The following is a 19450-nucleotide window of genomic DNA, read 5'->3' as shown; positions in this document are numbered from 1 at the left end:
TCTTTCCCTGCCTCCCTGGGATTATGGTCCTTAGGTACATGACAAAACATAAGCTTTAACTTCAGGTTCTGCTTTCTGGGGAATCCAGACTAAAATATCTTTCTATTGTTGATGAAGATTTTGACTTGTTTCCAGTTTGGGGCATTTTGAAACATGCTGCTATATATCTTCTTGTACGTGTCTTTCGGTACATAAAAATACACATTTCTGTTGACTATATCCTTGAGATTGGAACTGCCGGGTCATTTGGTCTGTGTATGTTTGGCAGATACTGCCAAGTAGTCTTCCAAAATCTGCTCGGCTTCTTATCTTACCCCACTTCCTAACAGATACATTTGTGGCTAAGTACAAGAAAATATCCTTCATATTACAGTTTTCTTGCTCTCATGTGTAATAATTCAACAGGCTTTTGCATGGAAAAACTAATTCTCCGTCTTTGGAAATCTTTAAAGGAGACTGGTGACAGGTACTTTGTAGAAAAGATCCCTTTTCCGGAAGAGTTAGAATTAAACAAACTTTAGGGCTCCTCTCAACTCCAAGATCTTACAATTTAGTTGATTATCCAGGAATCAACTTCTGTTAAGAATAATTCTGTATCTGCAAACTGTTTGCAAATGGTGTGATAAGAAAGTATCTACATACATAAAGATATACATCTCTTTCTATATATGTGTATATATATGTATGTATACACACACAAGAGGGAATTAGGGAGAAAGGAAAAGTAAATGTGGCAACATGTTTAAATGTTCACAGTGTTATTCTCCCAAATTTTCTCTAGGTTTGAAATTTTCACAATAAAATTTGGGGAAGAAATTGAAAAAATAAGAAATCCTGAATAAATCTCTTGGAAGAAATATGTTTTAAATGTTATTATATTCCATCCTGTGGGTATGCTATATATTCCTATGGGATAGTATATAATCCTATCCTACGTTTTCTAAATACTGTCTGTTAAGCTCTGAATCATTGTGTGCCTTAAAATTCATATGCCAAAGAGCCAACCCCCAATGTGAGTGTATTTGCAGGTAGGAACTTTATGGAAGTAAAGGTAATGAGGTCATGAGGGTGCAGTCCTCATCCAATAGGATTAGTGTCCTTACAAAAAGAGACACCAGGGAGCTGGCTCTCTCCCTCTCTCTCTCTCTCTCTCTCTCTAAGCGCATACACTGAAGAGAGGCCATGTGAGGACGCAGTGAACAGATGGCTGTTTGCAACCAAAGGTGAAAGCCCTCACCAGATACCAACCTTCTGGCACCTTGATATTGGACCTCCCAGCCTCCAGAACTGTGAAATAAATTTCTGTTGTTTAAGTCACCCAGTCTGCAGTGTTTCATTATGGTGGCCCGGAGCAGACTTAAGACACTGTGTAAACTCTATTTTAATTAAAGTCCTGTGAATTTCCAGTGAACTGCACATACATGAGGTAGACTGAGTTGTAATCAAAGCTGCATGATATGATGTGATGCATCTTCCTGAAGTATTTATTTTACCCAATGGGGGTAACATAAATTATTTTCATATTAAAGTATCCATATTCATGTGTATTAGATGCAACATGTAAAAGGGCCATGATTTCTAAGGCAAACCAGACGGCCCCCCCAGAAAATTTTGTGCTTACTATGGGATAGCTCAGGCTTTGTATCTAGATCCTCTGGAGATATGCGCTCATTTATATGGAAAAGTTTGCAAAGCATTCTTCTTCTTAATTTTTTTTTGGACAGTTTAATGCAGGTGCTAACTATGCTTTTCATCTGTATTTCGTGTCTCTAAAAGGCAAGGATTTTTAAAAACCACAACCACACCTATTATCACAACTAAAACAATTAGCAGTAATTCCTTTGTATCATCCAATATCCAGTCAATATTCAAATTTCTCCAGTTGTGTTATATACATTGTATAAATATATCTGTATGACTTAGATTTACAGTTTGAATTTAATAAACAGATTTGAAAGTAGAATTTGTTTGAATCAGAATTCAAGTAAGATGCAAACACTGTTTCTTAAGTGTCTTTTAATCTATAGGTTCCCAGGCTATTTTTTTCTCATAATTTATTTGCTGGAGAGACTCGGTTGTTTGTCCTGCAGAACTTCCCGCAGTCTGGCCGTTGTGATTGTACTCTTGTGGTATCATTTAATCTGTTCTTTGTCCCCTGTTCCCATTTAAAACTTGACAATTAGATCTAGAGAGAAGCCTGGCTTCTCCCCATGCCACCGTACAAAGTTATTTCCATAGACGCGGCATTTGGAGTCTCTAAAATACCTGTCTGCATGTCTAAGATTGTCTTTTAAAACCTTAAAAAGCATGGTAATTATATATGGCCTGTATTTAAGTAAGGGCTGTTTTACAAGGGGTAAACATATTATTGCTAAAAAAGAAAGGCTCTTTTTTATTTAGACGAATTTTTTAGGAGAGTGCTACTGAAATCAGTTTAAGTCAAAACTCTCAAATCTACAGAAATTAGTTTTTTATTTTAATTTAAAAATCATATTCATAAATATGTACTTTCAGTTTGAAAATTATAAATAATGACTTAACACTGCTGAAATAAAAACCATATAAAGCTTAAAAATAAAAGAACCATCCTGCAAGGACAACTGGCTTCCAAACTGACACCAAAATAAATCCCAGATGGAGTGCATAAGTGTAAAAATAAAACATAATTCTAAAGGAAAATTTAAGAGAATATTTTTATAATCTTGGGTTGGGGTGGAGTGACAATCTGACATCAAAGCCAGATACCATAAAGGAAAAGACTAACATATCTTACAACATAAAAATAAAAAAACTTCTCCATTTAAGCCTCTCAAAAAACAAAATTAAAACCCCATATTACTACAAAGTTTTCAAAGACATGAAAAACCAGAAAAAACATTTCCAATATTGATGGCAGACAAAGAATTAAGATCCTTAATAGACCTTTAAGTCTCCATAAGAAAAATTTCCCCATAGGAAAGTGGGCAAAGCTCATAAACAGCAATTCGTAATAGAGAAAATGAAAATGTTCAAATACACGAAAAGATGCTCAAACTGCATACTCATCAAGAAAATGCATGCAAATTATAACAGTAGGAAATAATTTAAAATTGAAATTGATAGTATCCAGTGTATTCACATACAGTTGATGAGAACATGATCTGATAAACCTTCTAGAAGGAAATACAGGCATATATGTCAAAATAAAGATCTATATATCCTTCTCCTAGGAATCTATTCTAAGGAAATAATGAGATATCACACTACATATATAACATAATCTCATTTGTTAAAAAAAACCTGAATATATATACAAATATATAGAGAAATCTGTAGAAAGATATAAAGCATACATAATAGGGGGTAGGGATGGGAGAAGTAGGAGCTTACACAATATTGTCTCTGTATGATGAGATTACGAGCGATCTCACTTTGTTCCTTATATCTTTCTCTGTTGTCTGAAAACTTCTCCCTATGATTATGCATGACAGATTATATGCAGAAAAAGTAAAGCTATTTTGAGAAAATAGCTTTTTGAGAAAAAAACATGCCGAGATTCTTCTAGCTTAATGTTCTGTTTCTGATCCCAGCATCCAAAGAGAGTTTGTGAAAAGCATGCTCACCACGATAACTATAAGTTACTATAAATATTTTTAAAAATTTTTTCTATTCATTTGTTAATTTATCCTAAGTGATATTCCTTAATTACCTTTTAGCCTAAAAATCTCAGAGAATATATTTGAGACTATTAATGAGTCACTCAGCTATCTAACATGCATATCTTATGAAAATATGCTACTGCTTCTTTAAAAATACATATATACATAACTGTAATTCACATTAAACACAGTTGCCTTAAATATTCCAGAATAAACCAAAATAAAAATCCCTACATTTTCTCCAACGTAAATTTTAAGAAAGGGAAATAGTCTTCAGTCAGGCCTTTTACTGAAAAGAAAAGAAACCAATCTGCCAATTTTCTCACAAGTTTAAGAAAAACAGCAAAGAGAGAGATATACAGAGGACATCAGAGAACTGACTGGGTTTAACGGCCTGACATATGAACTCACCAAAATGACACCCAAGCTCCAGAGGTCACAGGACTCATCGTAGCCATTGTGATTCAAGAGCTCTGGGGCGGCGTAGTGAAGAGTGAAGCACGGCGTCTTCAGAGGCTGATTATCGGGTGGCTTTAAGCGTGCAAACCCAAAATCAATTACTTTAATTTCCAAATTGTCATTTTCATCAGTGAACAATAAATTCTGCAAGATACAAACACTTCATTAGTTTCTCATTAAAATGTAATGGGACTTGGTGATGCATTTATGCAATGTTACCTGTCTATCTATTTACACTGGATTCAGATACAGAAAGGTCTGACAGGGTGGGTCTGGGACCTGGATGTCAGCGTACTGTTGCTCTCTGCTTTATACTTTTCTGTATCACATCAATTTGTACAAGGTCATGTGGAACATTTTCAATGGGACCATGCCTCTTCTTTGCCTATGCTTTCCCTTCTGCTTGTGTCTGTCTTCGACCTCCTCCACCAACCTCCCTTCCAACCTGGCTCTCAGGCATCTCATCCTCATTTAGAGGTGCCACCAAACAGAAGATGGAAATTATTATATTTTCTTCTAGCATTTACTTTTCTTTCCTGGCACTTATCAGCTCTGCAATATTAGTTCAATGTCTTCACCCACATTAGACCATAATTCCATGAGGCCAGCAACTGTGCGTCTACCTTATTCATGACTCTCTCATGTAGTAGATGCTTTGGTAAATATTTGTCCATTGAATGAAGTTATAAATAAAATAGTTATACATAATATCTAGTAAAGCCTATTAAAGAATACATGGTGGAGACATACGTTTCAGAAATATTTTTTCCAAAACAGTTAATACTTGAACATTTTTGATGCTTATGGATATTACCCCTCTATTATTCAGAAAACTTTGTTATTTTGAATCATTTGCCAAGCCGTGTCAATCACTAAGGTTTTACTGATTACTTCTGTATTTACCGCTTGTTAAAAAAAATCTAACTGTACTGATGGGCAAATTTTTATGTACATTTTTCTTAGTACATCAAGCTAGTACGCACAGTAATTGAATCTGATTATATTGTCTTTAGACATCCTAACAAAATCTGTTATGCCTTTTTGACCATTAAATTATTCCCCAGTTCTGGAACACCATTTGCTTTTTAATATTATTTGAAGTGAAATAATATACATCATAGAATGCTTCACTGATACAAAGAAGAAAAATCTTCTAGGCCCCCATTCAAAAGTTAAAAATGAATGAAGTGGTAGGAAAGAAGCAAAAAAATTAACTGAAAAGTTTTCTTAAATTTTCTATTATACAAAATGCCTAATCCTGAATTTGTGATGGAATTTAAATGTGAATATAATTCAATGTAAGGCTTCACCACAACTGAAGTCATAGCTGGGGTTCATGGACCGGGTACTTGGGAGAAGTCTCAGCAAATGACCCCTGAACTCTTCCACAGCACAAGGCACTGTGCTACATACAGAGCAGTGGATGAAGCACACCTGGCCTGTCCTCCCAGAGCCTACAAGACTTTGGAAATGACTTTAGTGTCTTCTATACTAAGACTGGCTAAGGACTTCCTTGTTCTTAGATCTTGAAATGGAGGAGACATGGCACACCCCTCTTCACTCCTCTCCCAATTCTCAAAATGTAGTTGGGTGCGCGTGGTCAGAAGTGGCAGGAATTAGTCATTCAAACCACATTTATCCTTGTCTCAAGTTCTGCCAGAAACTAATTTGATAAAATTTCTCAATCTTTCAAGAATATGGGGACCAGTTTGAAAAATACAAAGCAGCTTACTAAGAATGTCAGCCAGCTTCTAAATTTATTTGATTCTCACCTAGAAATTCTCTTGCCTATGCAGAATATGAATACCACATAGATATCTACCAAAAGATATACAGTCAGATCTTAAAATGCTACATCAGTGTGAAAGGGATTAAACTTTTAGCTTGAAAATAATATACTCTGCCACTTAAAAGTCAAAGTGAAAGCTATTTTATTATGAAAGTGTTAGTACAAAGGCACATTTTCATGTCTCCAAGATATATGTTGACTTAGGACTATAATGGTAGTAGAATGGCCTCAATAATCAGACAATTCTTCTTTTCAAATGATTATTTGAAAGAAAAGCTTTATGGCAGATAAGAATTAAGCTATGTGAGTATCTTTTTACTCAGTAAAATAGGAAGGCAAATTTCAATTCCGCTGGAGAGGACAGTTGCATCATTTGAGACTCGAGGTGACAGATGGCCAGTTATCAAAGAATAAAACATGTGAAAATGAATTCTAGACAGTCGTGGAACAGATCTTTTCAATTAAAAAAATTACATGCTTGTTCCTTGTCTATCAAAAAAAAAACAGTTAAGTGGTATGCTTTCACATTTAAAAATAGACAGCAAATCTCCAATGTACAGAGTGCCATATTTTTAGTGGGCGTTGTGTGGGAGAGTGAGAATTGTGATGAAGGAAGCAGAGGGGTAGCTATCATAGTTGCAAGTTCATAAAACACAGTTCACTTTTGATTAATTACGAGTAATATGAATAACAGTAATAGAAGGTACATAGAAGCTTAAATATTTTGGGACTCAGTCAATTATATCCGAAGGCACAGAATTCCATTTTAAAAACATCCTCTTCCTACCAATAATCCAAGGTACTTAAATAAAAGGCAAAAATGGTGCTTTTTGAGAAATATTCTTTTATAATCTAATACAAAAATAAACACCAAATTATTATTTTAAATATACTTAAAAATGCATTATAATCACATGCATGTTAAAATTGAAATTCTATTTTAGATAGTAAATATATATAATTGTGCATAGGATAGAGGATGATTCATTGTTATTCTTTTATAAATTATTGGGTTTTGTTTTTAAATTTTCATTATTCTTTTGATGATTTTCTAAAAGGGAGGAATTTTCATATTTTTTGATACTAAAAAGGGATCATTCTAGAGTTAGAACCTTCTTTCTTAACCTTTTGAAAGAAGAAATATATAAAAAGCTGCCACTTCTACATTGCTACACAGTTCTATAAATATTATAGTACATGAGCAAAGAAAAGCACATGTAAGGATGGCATAACTCATTAAACAAAGACAATGCTTTATATTTAAAAATTTAGAACACAACAACATACATTGCTATTCATGAGCTAATCAATTTGATTACAAAAGTAAAAGATAAGCTTTCAAAATACACTGTTAAAATCCCTCTAAAACGGTATACATATAGGAGGGGCATTATTTTCTGCTACAAAAATTTCCATTGCTATTTTTAGTCCACAATTGTTGCATAAAGTATTTCTTCCATAAAAGGCTCTCACACTTACAAATATAACCTCAACATGATCAGCTGGCAAAAAAAAAAGAAAAAAAAAAAAAAAAAAAAAAAAAAAAAAAGAAAGAACGAAAAGACAAATTTATTTTAGACTGAAATAGAAAAGAAAAAAAAATGCAAGAAACGTGATATTTGCAAGTATCTATTTAGCAGAAAGCCAGGAAAATAAAAAATCAAAACAACCCCCCCCCAAAAAGCCCACACATATCTGGGGGATATTTAATAATGATGCTAGATTGCATTATATGAGAAAACATGTAATTTTATACCTCGGGTTTCAAATCTCTGTGTACCACTCCAACATCATGCATGTGGCTTACAGCTGAAACAAGCTTCCGCATGATGTAGCTGGCTTCTGTCTCACTGAAGTGTTTCTTTCTCTTAATGCGTTCAAATAGCTCTCCCCCGTTCAGAAGTTCCATCACTAGAAATGTGTGAAGCTAGAAAAGAAAGAAGAATAATGTGGAGGGCCTTAATGAAGAGGAGTAGAAGCTTAGCAACGTATAAAACATTTCCTGACTATGAACTATTACCGATAAATTTAAATAGTCCCTTGTTAAAATAGTCAACGGCGATCCTTGTATTTTAGGGGAAAGAGTTGAAGGATAATGTGACTTTTTTAGAGTTCTATTTCGGTAATGGAAAATTTCAAGTACAGCAGTGAAATCTTTGTATATCCTTTCCTTGACTAATTCTTTCATCTGAATTCCATTCCAACCCTCTCTATCAAGTGTACATATCTTTCTTCTTAAAGTGTAACCTAGTACAGATAATAATGTGAAATTGGCTGCTTTAAATAATATAGATTACTGATGGAATATGGGCAACTACCCTCAGGAGGCCTGACGCACACATTTAATGGCAAATTTACCTTTTAAAAAAGGCACGGTTGGATGACGTCACTTTAAATCTTCTGTTAAGGCTCAACAGATTAGTTTCAGTGTTCCTGTTAATTCCCATGCCAAATACCCATAACTCACTTTGGGCTTTTTTTTTTTTTTAAATAATTGCTTTTGATCCCAAGGCATTATCTTAATTAAATAGTATTAGAAGTCATGTATTTACTATGTTTTGCATACATTCCCATAAAGAAAATGATGTAAGAGCTACTGAAAAGCAAGGGAATTACATCAGCTCCCCAACGAACACAAATGGTTTAAAAAAGATACAAATCAATATTCAGATTCAAGTGCTATGCCTTATAGCACCAATGTCACTCAACAAACAAAACAAAGTACGCTTTCCTTTGAATCAGCAAAGTCCAGGAAAATTGCTTCATTAAAAAGATGATTATAAAGACATTATCCTGCACATAATGGGCAAATTCTAGAAGGTGAATAACACTTTTATTAAGAGAATTGCTCCCAGGCTATTACAGACCATGCTAATTTGAGTTTCTACGTCAGACAAATTAAGATCAAATCTAAAGGTCTGCTACAAGTATATGCCAGCAAGCTTTAAAAAAAATGAGGGGCAAGACCTATAGTGGTTTAAGAGATAGGTTTTAGAGTCAAACCTGCATCTGAATGCCAGTTCTGCTACTTACTTATGACCTTGGGGGTGTTACTTTACCTCTATGAACTTTAGCACCCTTACCAATAAAATGTAGGTAACAGTGAAAAAATGTATATATAGTTGCTTGAATAATGGCCCTCCAAAGATGTCCATATCCTAATCCCCAGAACCTATGGATGTTACCTTATATGGTAAAGGGGTTTTTCAGAAGTGATTAAGGATCTTGAGATGGGAAGGGTGTCTTAATTATCCACCAGAGTCAACAGTATGAGGTGGGACTATGGAAACAAAAGACTGGAATGAAACATGGAAGGGTCACAAGTCAAGAATGTGGGCAGTCTCCAGAGCTAAAAAAGAGAAGTAAATAAACTGTCCCTTAGAACCTCCAGAAGGAACCAGCCCTGCTGACACCGTGACTTTACAGCAGTGAGGCTGATTTTCAATATCTGACCTCCAGACCGTAAGATAGTACCTCCGTATTGTTTTAGGTTTGTGGTAATTTGTAACAGCAGCAATAGGAAACTAACAGAGTAGTAAAGCACAAATCATGGTACACAAAGTACACTGCTGTACAGTCAAAGGCTGGAGACATACCCTCAATCAATTTCACCCATCAGTTGAAAAGAGAACTATGGTGGATTCGGGCATGATCTAGGCAACTGTGTCACCATCATGGAAAAAACAACCCAAACTATCAACAACTGTATATTAGAATAATATATTTATACTGGTATACATAGGATTACATCACGAGATGGTTTCTATTCTAGTAACTCTTGAATATAAAAATAGCAAATAATAAAGTTAATTTGTCACATAAGTAAAATATTAGGGATGTAGCTCCTGAGATCTGACAGTGGCCTGACGGTCAGAGATGGAAAGTCTTTCGGGGCAAGCAGCTAGGGGCACAGCTGCAAAACTGAGGGGTCTGTCGAAGGTCATCCACCAAGCCCTTGATGGATGTGTGGATCGCCTTCAATAGGAGTCTACCTAGGCTCCTTGTAAGCACCCCCAGTGGGCAGGGGACTCTACCTGCACTGTAGTTGAGTGGCCCGGTGAGGTGGAGGCAGCAGAGGAGCAGGGAGAACAGTTCCCCCCCGAGTCCTTGCTTCAAAGAGCTTCCTTTCCTGACTATAAGCACCAAGGATGCAAGCAGATGATGTCATTTTTGGGTGCTCACTCACCTGATGTGAAAACCAGGCTACGTGTCTGCCTCCTCTAAGGCGGTAGAACAAAGTAATTAATTAAGTGCTTGTTCTGAGGTTGGACTGCATGGGTTCAGATTCCAGCAGTACCACTTATAAACTGGGAGACCCGGTTACTTAATTTCCGGGAGTCTGATGATACATGTAGATACATCAAACATGTATGGTTTGATGATACAATACCTGTACCACGTAACGTATGTGAAAATAAATAGCAGCAGTTATTATAGTTATGATGCTCCTGCTGCTGCCGCCTGGTTTCCCCACCGTGTGTCATGCTTGGCCATGGCACTCTGGGAAAGTTCAATGTGGTAGAGAACTGGGCCACCGCTCTCCTAGGACGTGGATGTCACGGTACCACACTGGAGAGAGCCCAGAACCGGAGACCAAGTCTTCCTACTAGATTTTCACTGATCTGCTATGTGACCTTGGTTGGACGAGTCTCATGACGCACCACCCCCCCCCCCCCACTTTTTTTTCCAGTGGGAAAACACTCATCACCTTTCTGAACCTCAGTTTCTTGTCTGGTAAAGTTAGGGCCAACCACATCCAGGATTGGTTTCAGCTCTTGTGCACAGCACGCTATCTTGCGTCAGACTGTGCCATCCCGCCCAGTCCCAGGAGGAAAGATGACTGTAATGGAGAGATTTCTGCAGGGAAGGAGACATGGACCTGACAAAACAGTGTTCCTCCTGTCTCTAAAGTTACATAACCCTGTGTGAGGGTACTGGTGGAAAGTGGGACCGGGGGTAGAAGGCGGGTAGCATGACCTGGCCTGTGGTCTGAGCAGAATCTGTCACCTGGAATAAGAAGATGGAAAGAGAGCATCTTTGCCCTCTGCTTCCTGTTTGCTCTTTCAGTTTGCACTAATGAGGCTTTAGGCTAAGTTCTACTCTTGAAGTTAAAGGGTTAAGTTGACGGCTGAAAATGACTGAGTACTGAGAGGTACGCGGAGATGAAGCTATGCGGGGTGGTAGCTGAACGTGCAGTAAGCACAGTGAGCTGGCCTTTAGCCCCCCGTCCTCCTTCCAGGTCCTGCACGACCAGGACTGAGTGAGAGAAGCAGAAGTGAGAGGAAGCATTGATTTGGGGGTGGGTGAAAGCATGCGTGGAGTGGCTTCTCACCCTCTCACGTGGCTCGGTCATGTCCCATATCCCTGACTTTGACCCAGCACCAACACAACTGATGAAAAGTAGAACCTTGTATATGAATTAGTATCCACAGAAAAATAAGTGGACTACCTGATCGTGAAAAACTTCATGTAATTTCACGATATTGGGGTGTCCTTCACAGAGTTTCAGAGCTGTTATTTCTTTCTGAGTATTGGCTTCCAACCTGCAAGATGAAACAGTTAGTCTCTACTCCCTCTTCACCAAGTTTTTGGAAGCACTGCCCCAATCCTAATTTTGTTTTTATTTACAGTATATTCAGAAGGTAAGTATCAAAGTATCAGAATGAGGCTTCCCTGAAAGTAGTGAGTCATACACCCACCGGAACAAGTAAAGCATTATTCTTGAGAAAAATGATCATTTCTGAGTCAGGAAAGAGCTAATCACATGAAGAAATGGATGCTCTACTTGCCTGACGATTTGGTAATAAGAATATACAATCATGGAGGTAATAATCAGTTACCAAAACAACTAGCTGGCTCTCAAACTACCCCTAGGTCACTAAATAATTGCAGAACAAAATATTTCAAATATACAACTAATAGGAATGGCAAAAGCTGCTGAACGCACTAAGCGAGTCTGATTAAATAACACCGCCACAAGAAAGTCTTCTCATAATAACCTGAAAAGCATATCATACTATGATTTATGTCTAAAATGGATTACTTTCTCAGAGCTAGAAGTATAATGGATCAACTGATGAGCTGAATGGCTAAAACCTTGGTTGAAAACCTTATAATATACCATTATTTTCCTTTTAAATAAAAATCTTAATTTATAGAAGCCATTAACTAGGATGAATACATAAGAGAGACTGCTGGAAATGTGATACCTTTTGCTGATTATTTTGACCGCAAATGCTTGGTTACTTTTTTTGTTTATGCACTTTCGACAGATTGAAAAACTTCCTTCTCCCAATGGTTTGTCCTTCAGATCTAGGTCATAGTGTTGATAGAATGGAGAGTCCTGACAAGAAACCAACATCATTTCACTTAAGAAAATATTAGTAATACACAGGAATAGATAAAATTGTTGAGTAACAGAACATTATTAATGTTAATAACTAGGAGTGGAATACATTTATAATCTCTAAAAATTCATCATTAGCTCATTTCTATCATGTATATCACTTATTTAAAATATATTACTTTCTATCGTAAGAAAGGAGCTCACTCAAATGGATGTTAACAATTCTCTAGGGCAAATCTTACTATTTCCATTTATTCATTTTTTAAAATTACGTTTTAGTCAAATGGAAAGTCTATTAAATTTACTTGACTTGAGAAAGTCAATTAGTGTTGGTATTTAAACCATGAATATGTCATTTAATTAACCACATGGCTACACCTTCATCATTGCACTCCTTGCCACATTTGTCACTCCGGGACGATCGACTCCCATGTGAAACTGAAGAGGGTCTATGACGGCTGCATTACGCTTGAAGAGAATAGAAGGAGCAACAAAGGAATAGCCCTAAAAAAAAAAGAAAGGTAAAAAAATAAGGATTTGCAATTTTCCAGTTTAGCACAGACTAGATTGTAATCATTGTTTTCTTCTTTGACTCCGTGCTTTCACCACTGAGGGCGTGGGTTCGATCCCGCATTGGGGAACTAAGATCCCGCAAGCCACATGGTGAGGCCAAAAAAAAAAGCTCAAATATTTGTTAAGATGAATCTAAAATGCAAGGTTATTTCAAATCAGTAGAATAATGCTTTTCAGAAGGAGATCACGCCATCTTCTGGTAGAACTAAACCAATTCAAGATTAAAGGCAGAAAAATACGTCCTTCCTATCCCATCCCCAGTATCTGACTCATAGATATAATTCTTTTGCATTGCTGATAAAAGTTTGCTTATAAACAAACACAACTAACTCCTCAAAAAAGGTACAGTTAAGGAACTGAAAAGTGGTCCAAATGCTACTGGTTTTCAAACTAGATAAATAGCAAGCTTCATTCCAGTCAGTTTCTAATTCAGCAATTATTTGACTCATTATATTTCCTTAGGTTAAATTTAACACTGAGTTTTAGAAAAGGAGTCAAGTCAAACGGCAGAATGATGTGCTGAACCAAAAGTGGTACAGATCTTCCTTGACTTACAGTGGGGTTAAGTCCTGACAGGCCCACCATAAACTGAAAATATCCTAAGTTGAAAATGCATTTAACACACCTAACCTACCAGACATCACAGCTTAGCCTGGCCTACCTTAAACGTGCTCAGAACACTTACATTAGCCTACAGATGAGTAAAATCATCTAACACAAAGCCTATTTAATAATAAAGTGTTGGATATCTCATGTCATTTACTGACTACTGTACTGAAAGTGGAAAACAATGGTTGTTTGGGTTCCGATTGGTTGTAAGCGTATCAGCTATTTACCCTCGTGATCGAGTGGCCGACTGGGAGCCGGGGCTCACTGCTGCTGCCCAGCATCGTGAGAGGATCGTACTGCACATCACCATCCCAGGAAAGATCAAAATTCTAAGTATGGTTTCCGTGGAATGCGTATCACTTTTGCACCACCATAAAGTCAAAAAATCCTAAGTTGAACCATCGTAAATTGGGGACCGTCTGTATAATGATGGATGATTAATCTGTTTAAGCTATAGAACATTCACTAATTCGAGGAACATTTTTTTCAACATCTGCTTTGTCCCAGCCAAGTGCTAGCCACTAGTGTCACCTATGTCCAGAGACAGTGTCTGGACAGCCAAATTAAACCATACTACTGGGATGCTAATGGGAGTCAAAGAAGTGAAGCTATGATGCCATTTAATAGAATATTTTATCTTAAGTCTGAGAAAAGATCCTTTCCTAAGTGCAAAATCCTTTCTAAATCTTTTTTACGAGTTGAGAAACAGTTCTGATTAGTCACTGAAGATAAAGAATCAGATAACACTGTTTATGAATTAAGGAATATTTTGTATGATTAGAAGTAAAGTAGTATTATATTTTCTATAAAAGAGCTTGAACAGAAGTAAAATTTCAGGTGTAAATTCAGCCCATATTTATTTGCAATATCTCTGTATTAATAATTTTGAAGAGATTATACAGTCCTGTTTTTCAAGACGCCAAAAAGCTTTCACATGGGAAAATTAATCTTCTCTTTCAAAGCATACATGGCTAACAAACACATGTGGGCTCTTGGAGATTACCTGAAACAGCCTCTCGGAGCTCTGGGGCAGTGCTGCGGGAGAGTAGGTGGGGTCCATTTCTGTGAACTCTTCTGCAAAGTTACTCACATCTAATTCATCTCGGATGACTGGCTTAAAGGGCGCGGGCACTTTTTTGGCAGCTAAATCATCCCAATTTATTTTCTAAAACAGAGAAAGGAAATTGGTACAAAGTAGAAATCAACAAAGTTGAAATATATTTTTGAAAAATAACAAAGATAATGATTTTAATTAAACAACAGAGAGAAGCACATTTAAAAAAAATATTTATCTTATTTATTTTTGGCTGCATTGGGTCTTCGTTGCTGTGCACGGGCTTTCTCTAGTGGCAGTGAGAGGGGACTACTCTTTGTTGCGGTGCACGGGCTTCTCACTGCGGTGGCTTCCCTTGTGGTGGAACACAGGCTCTAGGCATGCGGGCTTCAGTAGTTGTGGCACGCAGGCTCATTAGTTGTGGCTCGCGGGCTTCCGTAGTTGTAGCTCGCAGGCTCTAGAGTGCAGGCTCAGTAGTTGTGGCGCACGGGCTTAGTTGCTCCGCGGCATGTGGGATCTTCCCGGACCAGGGCTTGAACCCGTGTCCCCTGCACTGGCGGGCGGATTCTTAATCACTGCGCCACCAGGGAAGCGCGAGAAGCACATATTTCAAACCAATGATTTAAAAAAATATTTTTTTACAAGCAGGAGCACATTTTTTGACCACAGCTTATAGCTCACCAAAGCTGTGACTGAGATGAGACTGTTCTCCACCACTGTGGAATCTCGTCTTGGCCACTGGGGGGCACCAGGACACCCTAGTTCACCCTTAGGGATAACAAAAATTATTTTGTCATGAGTCTCCTGAGACAGGCGTTAAGCCAAAAGGAACATCCCTGTTTTTTAGCGGCAGTGTTAACTAGCTTTCCTTCTGTACTTGCTTTTCCTCCTGGCCATCTGGACAAATTAGAAAATAAACAAACTCACTCTAATTCATGCATTGGTTTATGTCTATAAGTCTAAATGATACTGTGATAGTATGAACTGATGTAACCATTCTTTTCTCATTCAACTGTATTTAAGCTATTCAACACTGCCTCTTCTCTCCCCCATGGGATAATCCAGGTCCCCTTTCTACCCATGTCAGTCAGTCACTGTCTGATAAACTGCCATGTCTTCTATTATTCAAATTCAACCCTCTGTTCCGTTTTCTTTATTCTCCTTCTGCCATGAAAAACAACCTCAGGTAATACTGAATTGCATCCCACAGATACCCTATTAATATATTTCTCTTATAATCTAAGATGTCATCCTTGATAGTAAGATACACACTTATTTTATGTACCATTAAGAAAGAAAAAGCATTACCAATTAGAATAGTAAAATGTTGTCCACTGTAAGCTGCACACTGACTTCAGAGATGGTAAAATGTGAAACCTGTACTTCTGGGTTGGTGACGTTCAGTAAGTATAATCAACTAACATAAAATGTTTTTATTATGCCCTCTTGTGGAAGCAATGGAGGTAAAATCATTGAATTAGACCTTCAAAGTTTTCAGCTAAAATGGGTTTTAGAGATCATTTAGTTCATCCTCTTTATTTGATCCAGACGGAAATCGAAGCCCGGAAATCAGAACTAACCTTCTCACTTAAACATCGGGGAGGGTCAGTCTCTTGACTTTCTAGTTCGTGTTCTTTCCTAGTGTATGATTACATTACAAGCATATGATTACAAGCGTATGATTTGTGCTTGGCTCTTGCACATACATTAAGAGAAACTTCTAGAGTAACGGGGTAATTTAAAGAAATATACTGTTAGCAGGAGAACGTTTAGTATGGAGAAAATTGAACGCTCTTACAATTCTCTCCACCTCCACCCCATTTGGGTCTTTACAAGTAGAATTTTGGTCTTTCCTGACGTGTCCCTGTCATTTAAAAAGTCAAGGCAATTAAATAACCTAAAATTACTATTCTAAGCTATAGAAAAGAAAATTTTCTCTAACATGAAAGCTATTTTGCAATATTCACAAGTACAGGGAACCGTGGAGAAAAAGATCCTAGGAAAATATGATTTGGGGTATTTTGCTTGAGTATGTTCTTGAATTTTACCTTATTGTTAATTTTTGAGCCGAACTCCTGAACAAGATATATGAAATAGTTTGTTCAAATGTTAACCTTTCCAAGCCATATTAATCTATGAAATGCACATGCTGAGAAATTAATTTTATTCTAAAGGTACTTCTCACTATGTTACTGAACTTCTGTAAGATGTACAGTAATGATTTTTTAAATGGTTACACCAAGAGACTGAAATAAATGTGCCCTGTTTTGACTATATTAAGTACAGAGAGAGAATTCTTATTCTCAATTACTATTTGTTTTTCTATATTAAAAACACAATAAATAACAACATGGAAGCTTACTCTGCAGCAGAGTTTTTTTCTTTGTTTTGGTGTGATATTTTCATTAATTTTGGTGATAATGTAAAAGCTCAGTCTGCAAAGTAAAAATAAAACCTTGATGGTCCCTTTTGAGCATAAATATTTAGGTCATGCTTGTTGATATGATGAAATTATTTAAAAGTCATAAACTCAGAGTTTTAGAAATCGAGGTCATGGTATCCCAGGTTGACCATTTAGATTGAAATAACTAGCCAACTCAGTCTATTTAACTTTTTTTTTGAGTTATCTAAAATTTTGGTCATTTTTTGGACAGCACTGAGCATACTAGGTTGAGCAGGCGTGTTGGTGCTCTGCAGAATGGTCTTATTAGGCCTTTGCGGAATAAAGCACTGTTTCAAGTACAAAGAAAATAAATGAATAATTCTCTCTATATTATAATACGTAACTGAGAAAGAGGCTGATTTTGAATTTTCTAAGATTTCTTCTGGGAAAAGAAGAGATGAAATCACTATCTAAAAAGTATAACACAGTGGCACTAATAGCTCGTGAACTGAGAAGTAAAAAATAAAATAAAAGTCTCCTTAGTCTATATGCCTAAATCTTGAGATCACAAATGGAAATCAATACTCAGAAACTCTAACCAATAAGTATGTAGAAAATCAAATGTTATTATAATCCTCCCCTCTCTCCCTTCATATAGGGAGAAAAAGACCATTTAGGTCCCTACAAGTAGAATTCTGATTCTGCTTCAAGGGTCCCTGTCATTTAAAAATTGGGAGAAAATGACTCGGAAACAGCCCAAGTTCACTCATTCCACCAAGAACGCCAAGTACTCTGAAAACAGCAGGGCATATAAGACCATCTGTTCAATATGTTTCACCTGAAAAAAGAGATGTTCTTTGATTTCATCTGCATCACGTGGACCACATCCCAGTCTTTTCTTGGGATCTTTCATCAACAGACGCTGAATTAGGTCTTTGGCTACAGCACTCATTTCTTGGGGATACGGAGGCTCGCTTTTTAATATTCTCCTGTAGGCAGATAAAACTTGCTGTTAAAACAACCATAGGATGAAGTTATAGTGACCGTATTCTTCACAGAAAACAAGTATGGCGCAACACACTCTGAAATTGAACTATATGTGAAAAACGGAGATAAAAATACGAGATACCATGAAATCAAATTTCTCAAACTTAAGCAGAAACAAAAAGCATTGATCGTTTTCCAGTATAAGTCAATCCTCATGGGAAACGAACATCCCAAATATTTAATTAGAATAAAAAGCCTTGGGGTTGGATTAGATCTCCTATCTATGGACTAGACTCTATGAGTAAAACTTTTACAATGGAAACAACTTTAATAAACTCAGAGAAGAGAATTCAGCACTCAGATTTGGAAGGACAAAAGAAATCCCAACTCTACCTGCCTAGCTTCTCTTGCCCTGTGTGCCAGTGAACATTAAGGCGCCAGCGGGAATGGAGAGGGAAGGAAGCCCCAGAAAGGGAGAGTCAGAACCCATTGGACGTGGCTCAACTCCTGATACCAGAGCTGGGGGCTCTTCATGGGATGAAAACATCTGCTTATTTATCTGCGACGCTAAAACAGACTGGAAAGCTTTAGAAGGCAAGTGGTGCTCAAAGATGGAGTAAACGCTACTATTTATTACAGAAAGTAAAAATATTAAGATAATCAGGTTTCTTGATGAAATATTTTAAATTATTCTAAGGTCACAGATGAAATCGATCCAATCCAAATGTACCTTTGCCTCTCTTAAAAGCCAGAGCAATAGTTTAATGAGAAAGAAATAATGGAAGGGGCTGATGGGAATTAAGAAGCTTAACATGGTTCACATGGAGATAAACAGTTGCTCAATTATTTGGTTTGCAAAAAGATCCCCTGTTGTTCATTAAAATAGTAATAACTGTTGTGGAACAAAAAATAGATAATAAGTTAATAAGAGATAGTACAGTGCAGTAAGAACAGGAATTTGGAGCCTTTGGGGATCGAGTTCAAGCACTGGCTCTGCTGTTTATTGGCTGTGTGACCCTAAAAGAGTTCATTAATGCCTTTGTACTACAGTTTCCTCAACCGCTTTCTCAACCGCAGTACCTGCCTAAAATGGGTATCATGCCTCTTAAATGAGTGAAGACGTGATGTACGGTGCTTGGCTCTGCCCCTGAAACGTAGCAAATGCTTGATAAATATGAGCCACTCACTGTCCTGCTCCCTCATTTAAGGCAACCACAAAGAAAACAGACAGACAGCCTGTAGCAAGAAGCACTGAGCATCAGGGAAATGACGGTGGGATGGTAACTTCTGACTGAACATTCCAGCAGTGTTGTTCATTTCAAAGCGAATTCTACTTCTAGCACTCCATCCTGGGAACCTAAGAAAATGCTGAAAGAGCAAGCCAAAAAAAAAAAAAAGCAGCAGAACCTCTTTTCTTTCTGATTCTTTAGTGTTTTCCCGTGGCTCACTGCCCGTCAGGGTTGCGGCATTAGAGAATAATCCTCTCCTGACATAAGGTGCGGGCGCCCTGTTTCTCGGGGAAAAGCAAGCATAGCCTGTTCCATTTCTCCATCTTGAATGTCCTTTCTGCAAGCAAGGGTTTCTTGTGTAAAAGGACCAGGCTCTGGATTCA

The 19450-nt window shown here is 37.2% G+C and overlaps 1 protein-coding gene across 1 annotated transcript in view; it reads right to left on the bottom strand.

Annotated features, from left to right (window-relative positions):
- The window catches only part of RPS6KA5 (ribosomal protein S6 kinase A5), a 176452-nt gene that overhangs the window by 6411 nt on the left and 150591 nt on the right, over nt 1–19450 (bottom strand). The window contains exons 8-14 of the mRNA XM_007471884.1: nt 17690–17840; nt 14418–14579; nt 12611–12736; nt 12096–12229; nt 11336–11429; nt 7643–7813; nt 4050–4241 (exon numbers count right to left, since the gene is read on the bottom strand). Coding sequence (XP_007471946.1) covers nt 4050–4241; nt 7643–7813; nt 11336–11429; nt 12096–12229; nt 12611–12736; nt 14418–14579; nt 17690–17840 — 1030 coding nt within the window. The remainder of the gene's footprint in view (nt 1–4049; nt 4242–7642; nt 7814–11335; nt 11430–12095; nt 12230–12610; nt 12737–14417; nt 14580–17689; nt 17841–19450) is intronic.

The sequence above is a fragment of the Lipotes vexillifer genome, unplaced genomic scaffold, assembly GCF_000442215.2.
Source record: "Lipotes vexillifer unplaced genomic scaffold, Lipotes_vexillifer_v1.1 scaffold751, whole genome shotgun sequence".
Lineage (NCBI taxonomy): Eukaryota > Metazoa > Chordata > Mammalia > Artiodactyla > Lipotidae > Lipotes > Lipotes vexillifer.
Note: the sequence above shows the minus strand (reverse complement) of the source record. Positions and strands in the feature narration are given on the sequence as shown.